The following is a 7,810-nucleotide window of genomic DNA, read 5'->3' on the forward strand; positions in this document are numbered from 1 at the left end:
CTGGACCTTCATCCTCCTCTGCCACAACAGAAAAGAGTACATCAGAATTTACTTTATTTGCTACTGAAATGTCTTCAACTGCAGTAGGAGAATCATCAACAGTTCAACAGACACAAACCACAGATCTAGCTAGATCTTCATTCTCAACGACCACAGCAGAAAGTGCATCAGAATTCACTTCATCCATTTCCAAAATCCCTTCAAATACAGAAGAATCAACAAGTCAGCAGACAAACACCACTTTTTTTAAGTCCACAACAGCAATACACTCCCCTTCAACTCAATTAACATTAACAACAACTATGTCAAGTTCAGCAGGCACAGAAATGTCTTCAATTCTCACTTCAATTTCAACAATTAACATCTGTGCGCAATGTAACTGTAATGGGTCACCATGCATCTTCAATCAGACATCCGGAAAATGCCAATGTCAATGTAAACCATTCACTTTTGGGGAATCCTGCAATTTTGCAAGTGGTACATCCACAGTTAACTTATGTAAGTGTTCACCTTACTTTTTTATAAAGAATACATTTGTTTTAGTTCAAACTTGTTGAAATATATATATATTTAAATTGCAGCTGGAGGAATACCCACAAGGAAGGCAAATATCTCTCTAAGAATTATAACCGACTATCTTGCAGATTATGAAGACTTAAATTCTCCCAAATCCAAAAATCTAACTGCCATCCTTAAACGTGAGGTATGTCATGTTTCGTTCCTTAAAAAGCTTTGCTCTGATGTCTTTCACACTGTTTATTGATTTTTTTAAGTGGCACTACATTTGATTTTATAGCTGTCTACAACAGGGGTGTCAAACTCAATTCTTGGAGGGCTGCAGCTCTGCACAGTTTAGCTCAAACCCTAATCAAACACACCTGATTCAGCTAATCCAGGTCTTCAGGATTAAGGGCTGGTCCCACCTGTCTTTTCGCTCCATTCATGGGAATGCAAACGCAAGCTTCTGCTTCAAACTTGCGTATGCCACTGCGTTCCAAAGTTCAAGTTTGGTCAACTCTGACCTGCGAATTCCATCACGTGAAGACGTACGACCAGATGGATTGTCACAGCATGACCTTTCTCCCCTCAGGGCGTGACCCTCCTCCATTCTTGCACTATCCTGCTCCCCACCCATATTCACAGCTGCATACAACAAATATCTGCGTGCTCAAACTCCAATCCGACTGGGGCTTTACTTTTTAGAAAATTCTAAGCAGGTGTGGTTTGGAGCTGGTTGGAGCACTCACGCTATTATTCAGCAACCCTACAAGTCAAGTGTGGGTCAAATTGATCTGCTAAGGAAAAGAGATGGGCGATTGGTGCTCTTCTTCTTTTTATGTATTTAATGGTGATTGATCAGGCATCAAGGCACGTCCGAATCCAATGTTTTCTTCCTGTCTTCTTCCTACTTCCTGTCTCCTGAGATACCTCCATCTGGTCGGTTTTTGAAGGCAGCATAGTTGTCTCCTTCACTGCCTTCAATGTCCCACAATTCTGTGTGTGCTCACGCAGGTAATGTGATTGGTTGAGTTCACTCTATAGAGAAATTACTATTGTAGTTTTAAAATATTCAATCCGTTATCACAAAAACGCCCTCTGTTTATATTTCAAACAGAATTTCGTTCAGGTGCCTCTGAATGCTATTGGAACGGGTTTCTCGGAGCTGCCTAAATGCTGCATCTGCAGTCATTGCCTCATGAGTCAGCTGCCTAAGCCTTCGGAGGCAGCCAAAGTCTGAGAGATGTCGGTTTTGTCGGTTGTTGATTAGTACCAGCTGTGAAGTATCACAACGCGGTTAAGCAGTCTCAGGGCTGGGTCCTTGTCTCCTCCGGAGGTCTCATCCTCTAAAGGATGCTGTATACGGAGGATCCTCAACTTAGAACTTAGAAAAAAACTACTTGTAAGTCGCTTTGGATAAAAGCGTCTGCCAAATGAATAAATGTGAATGTAGAAAAGGAAACAGGAAGTACGACGTTGCTATGATAACACGTTGCATTCGCATACCTGTCAAATTAATTAAAATGATTTCTACATGATTCTACGAGGTACAAAGTTGGTTACTTTAAACCTTAAACAATGCCGAAAGACTCATAAAAAATAGCCTTACTGTTTTAAAACGTTTGAATTTCACTAAACGCTTGTAAACATAATTTCTACATATGCCCTCTAAGAATATAAAAAAGTGACACAAATTGTAAACAAATGCTGTCGTTCATTTAAAAAAAGTACGTTGCCCGACGCAAAGAATTGTGGGTTATCTCTAGCAACAAATGATACACCTCATGAGTCCTCCAAATTCTTGCCATTCAACCACAACCTTGCCATTCAACTAGGCTCATCAACGATTACACCGTGCAGCACAGCCAAAAACCTGGGAGTGGTAATCGATGATCGGCTTAACCTCACAAGTCATGTTGCCAGCACCACCCGGTCCTGTAGATTCATCCTCTACAACATTAGGAAAATTAGACCTTTCCTATCGGAGCACTCTACGCAAGTCCTAGTCCAGGCTCTTGTCCTGTCCAAACTGGATTATTGCAAGGCGCTTCTGGCTGGACTTCCTGCTTGCACAATCAAACCTCTCCAGATGATCCAGAATGCGGCGGCAAGAGTGGTCTTCAATGAACCGAAGAGAGCGCATGTAACTCCGCTCTTCATCAGGTTACACTGGCTCCCTGTTGCCGCCCGCATAGAGTTCAAAGCTTTGCTCCTGGCCTACAAGACCACCACCGGGTCCGCACCATCGTATCTCCACTCGCTAATGCAGATCTATGTTCCTGCCAGATCACTGCGGTCTTCAAAGGAACAACGACTAGTGGTACCATCCCAAAAAGGAAAAAAGTCACTCTCCCGTACCGTCTCTGGATCTGTTCCACATTGGTGGCACGATCTACCAGCTGCTATAAGATCAGCAGACTCGGTTGCCATCTTTAAAAAACGCCTAAAAACGCATCTCTTCCGTCAACACGTCGCTGATTAATTTTTCCTAATTCTCTTCCCTTTCCTTCTTTAAAAAAAGAAAAAAAAGAAAAAGAAAAACCCTTACTAACCCCACTATTCTTAGCTTTTTATACTGTGCTAGGCTTTAATGGACTAGTTTGATGCCCTTATGTATTTTGTTGCCTATGTTGTTATAATTGCTTCCAATGTTTCCTCATCTGTATGTCGCTTTGGATAAAAGCGTCTGCTAAATGACTAAATGTAAATGTATATGCCACTAGGTCACAGAATCCGAGGAGCAGCCAAAATCACATTTGAACTTTTATTTGTGAAAAGCTCTGACAGTGAAACCTTTAATCTAGTAATTTATTTGTTTTATCTAGTTAAACTTTTTTTTAGCTTCTGTTAGTTCTGATTTGCTTGTTTGGTTTGTTTATTATTTTGACAGATTTCAGTTCTCTGCAGGCGAGCTGACTCACAAAACTTCAAAGGTGTACACATTTATAAGCTAAGGTAAGCTAGTCTAGAACAATACTTTTTATTTCAGTACATTCATACCTAAATCAATACGTCTACGTTTAGAGACCCCTCTCTCTCGCTCTCTCTCTCTCTCTCTCTCTGTAGGCAAGGAAGTGTCATCGCTGAAAGTACTGCAGAATATAACTATCCTAACAATAACTCACAAATGATCTTCCTAAATCAAGATCTGGGACACACACTGGAGAGAATCTTTGACTCAAATTCTCTTAGAAACCTCAGTGCAGCTCTGGGCAATGTTCCCATTGAGAATACACAAATAATCATGCAGGCGGTGGAAATATTAAGTTAGTTATCATTTTATTCTGAAATATGGATCCCTTATTTAAAAAAAGTTCTCATTCAAATTGAGTTATTAAAACTGTATTATTAACATGTTTTCTGTTTGAATTGCTCCTTGTTGTCTGTGAGCAGATATTTCAGATCTAAAATCATTTGTGAGCTGCACTGTGGATTTTGCAAACTTCACGGAGGTGATTGAAAACGGACAATGGGTTTGTGTGGGACCTTGTCAAAAAAATGTCAACTTCTGCAGTGAACGTGGCAAATGCTTTAATGAGATCCATGGACCACACTGCCAGTAAGTTCTGCGATGCAATACAGCTTTTCTGTATTGACGATATATTTTCTCCTGACCTTTCTTTCGCTATCCAGATGTGATCGTTCTAACTTTGAGGAGTACTATGGATCACAGTGTGAGCTTTACCGCAGAAGTGCCGGTTTCTATGGTGTTCTGTTTGGAAGCTTGGCAGCTTTTGTTTTGCTTCTCATTGTTTTGGTTGTAATATTTGTGGTCCTGTATCGAGGAAGTAGAAGTAGAAGTAGGTGAGTAGAACTGCTTTCATTATCTGATCGTTCAAAGTCAAAAATCATAGAATTATTATCGTTCAAACATCATAGAATAATTCATTTCTGTCGCGTCACCTGCAGCAGGACATCATCCACAAGAAAGTTATCATGGTTATTTGGTGATGACTTCTTTGATTTTACATCAAGAGGTACGTTGCTTTTTATTACAGTGATGATGTTGTCGCTTTAGAAATGATTGGACAACAAGATCAAATCGTGAGCATTTCTTTGCAGGATCTAGAGACCGGTGTTATCTGCATCAGAATGTTTCTGTCTCAGAAGAGAGAGTCACTGGTATTTTTAGACCTTATCATGAGAATGCACCTGTAAGGTAAGTTGGGCAGTTGTGCATTTATTGTTTGTTTAGATATTTGGAAAAAGAAGAACAGCAATGCCCTGAATAAATTGTCTAAATTGAATTTTTTTCTAAATTGAGTCTTTTACAGTGTAGAATAAAAATGTGAACTCTTGCTCTTGTTAAGTTTGCGTGTTTTATTTGGTTATTTATTCACAATGCTTTTGTGTCCCCACATGTATAGACCAGAGCAACAGGATGTACGTATGTCTAATGAACAGAGATGAAGAATGTTTATTTCATATTTTGGAGAAGGTGGACATTATAGATCAAGGATATATTATAATTGCGTTTATTGATTTTGGTTTTGCTTTGATAAGAATTTATTTGCTAAAATAATTGTTTTAATAAAGTGATTTTGATTTCGATGGTGTTTGAATGTGCTTTACGATGATATATTTACGGTTAGATAAAATTGGGTAAAATCCTGTGGTAGATGTCGAGGTTTGCAATGAACTTTCTGATCTATTTATATTCATCTGTAATCCTGCATTATAACTTGCTTAGATTTTTGCAATGTTTGTATTTATTAGCAAATATGTATATATATTTGACTTGATAAAAAGATATACATTATATACTGTGTATATATATATATATATTATATGTGTATATATGAGAAGGGTGTTTTCATTGAATGTAGGCTACTAATGAACACAGAGAAAGATATTTGGTAGAATGCTTATAACCAGACAGATTTTGCCCCCCATTGACAACCATGATAGAAAAAAATACATTGGTAGTCAAAAGTGCCCCAGAACTATTTGCTGTCCTACATCAATCAAAATATTTTCTTTAATGTGAAATGAAAAAGTAATTTTTCCTACTATGGGTGTCAATGGGGGGCAAGATCTGTTAGCTTATAAGCATTCTTCCAAATATCTTTCTCTGTGGTCATCAGAACAGACGACATTTGTAAAGTTTTGGACAACTCGAAGGTGAGTAAATATAAAGCAACCTTTTGTTATTCATATGCATTTTTTAGCAATTTTAGTATTATTATTTAGGAAATAGCAGGACATATACAAACAAAACTCATGTCAGACGTCCCATTAGACAGTAACAGTTTATTGTCACTAGGGGGCACTAATGACGTATTTATATACATGTTGGTCCTCTCCAGTCCCTTCTCAGAGGTTTAACAATGCTTTGTCACTTTTGTCATGCACATACACTTTTTTAAATTCACATATTTAACTAGAAATGCCAACAGTGTTGCACTAATTGATTTGTACCGTTACAAAATAATGAAAAGAAAATGATATTTCTTTCTTTTCCATCAAAAACACGTCACATAAATACATGTACTACAGACTGAGACTACTAGAGCTTGCCTGAAGAAACCTGAGGTTAAGGGTCTTGCTCAATGTGTGCTGACCATTTATCGATCAACCATTGCAGGATTTGAGCCTGCAACCTTCCGGTTATCAGCCTAGATCTTTAACCACCCCGTGTCAGGATTGTTGTGTGCAAATGTGTAATTTACTCTCAGGGCCACACCTGTTGTGTGTTTGTGTGTGTGGTTTCAGAAGAAAAAGCACACAGTCTAATAGATGCTTGTTTGCTGTGGATGTCCACACGGACCAGAGCTACAAGAGCAATTTGTATGTATTGTAAACACACCAAAACCCGCTTTATCATACAGAAGCTATATAAATCATAATGAGCCACAACACAGCAATAAGAGGATGTATGATGTCATTCAAACCATATAGTAGGACTAAATAAGCACTTACAAGAAAAGGACGTTAATCACTTTTATAACAATTTTAGCATTAAAGGATAATGATAATCAGTATGATATACAAAATGCACACTATTTAGGCCGACATGTATTGCGATTAACTGTTTTGTCAAAAGTGTCATTATTTACTGGGTAAACAGAAATAATCAGGAGACCAAATGGTTTGACTGGCCATCATTTCATGTCGATAAAATAATCCAGTGACAACCTTAACTGATGATTCATATATAAAAATAAAATCTTTTCAAATTCTCAAAATGCTAGGTTATCTCTTAGAGGTAGGGTTAGGGTGTGGGTTAAGGTAAGTCTTTAGTAATTATAAGTGGTTTTATATAGAACAATAGATGCCATGGTATGTCCTCATTTAGATTGAAAAGTGAACGTGTGTGCGTGCGTGTTTCCATAAGGCTGAAGGATGATAAATCTTTATTTGCACTGCAATTTAGTTCCATGAAAATTAGTTTGCTTTTTTGGGACCTCAATCATCTTCATTTCCTCCCTTTTGTCTATCGATTGGCCCGTGATTAATCAGGAAGTTTGACTTCCTTTAAAAGTTGCATTACTGGTTTGCAAAGAGTCATTTCGATTTCACAGAATCAGGTGAGAAAATATCTCTGAAATAACTATTGTGTCACTGCTATTATTTCACAAATGCCTCCAGACCAAGAATTACCTGTAAAGAGACAAAAATGAATCTCTCCAAATGTTTATAAATTAGCTTTCAGGGAACAAAGTAAAGATTGCCTTGTCTTTTCACATTAAAGTGTCTACCTAATACATGTCTTAATGTCTCTTACAAATCGAGCTTAATAGAATTTGATGATGTTTTGATTTTTATTCCACAAAGCAAAGATTGTCACTCATTCACAAAGCAGTAATGTGCTTATTATTAGGTTGACCATACATTTATGTAAACATACAATTTAGAATAACCTTCATACGTGTTCGTTGTTATTTAAATGATAGTTACGTTTTTTTTATGACATGGTACCTTTTTCCTCATTGCCATCGCTTATGGTTTCATCTAATGCAAACTTGTAATAGAGACCAGAGAAACAGCATTTTCTCAAATCAGCGGGGCAGAAAATACCCGACCGTGTAATTCCCACGTTCGGTAAGTGTCTGTAACCCTGTTCGGAGACAAGCGTCCCTCACCCACAAACCTATCCATCATGTGCATAATGATGACTGCAGAACTGATCCGAGATCAGTTTTAAAGAGCTAAACTACAGTTCACCTTCCTCCTGTCTGGAGCAGGGCCAAAAGTAATGAGGCAGAGCACAGGGGCGTGGATGTGATAAAACAGGCAAAACAGCTATATCTCTGTGTTCCGGAGAGATAGGACACACAATACAACAAACATCAGATAAAGACCAACTTGATTC

General features: G+C 38.1%; 1 protein-coding gene across 2 annotated transcripts; it reads left to right on the top strand.

Moving 5' to 3' along the window:
* Positions 1–931: 931 nt before the first annotated feature.
* On the top strand, positions 932–5,048 carry LOC306909380 (uncharacterized protein). Of its 2 annotated transcripts, none has more exons than XM_079483000.1 (8): positions 932–1,217; positions 3,389–3,453; positions 3,565–3,764; positions 3,892–4,057; positions 4,132–4,302; positions 4,408–4,475; positions 4,561–4,657; positions 4,866–5,048. In XM_079483000.1, the coding sequence occupies exons 3-8, from the start codon at positions 3,626–3,628 to the stop codon at positions 4,906–4,908; spliced, it is 684 nt and encodes a 227-aa protein (XP_079339126.1). In that variant the 5' UTR covers positions 932–1,217; positions 3,389–3,453; positions 3,565–3,625; the 3' UTR covers positions 4,909–5,048. The 2 variants fall into 2 exon arrangements, with proteins under 2 accessions (XP_079339126.1, XP_079339125.1); XM_079482999.1 differs by having other exon boundaries at positions 934–1,512.
* Positions 5,049–7,810: the final 2,762 nt, after the last annotated feature.

This window comes from Barbatula barbatula, assembly GCF_947034865.1.
Source record: "Barbatula barbatula genome assembly, chromosome: 20".
NCBI classification, from domain to species: Eukaryota; Metazoa; Chordata; class Actinopteri; order Cypriniformes; family Nemacheilidae; genus Barbatula; species Barbatula barbatula.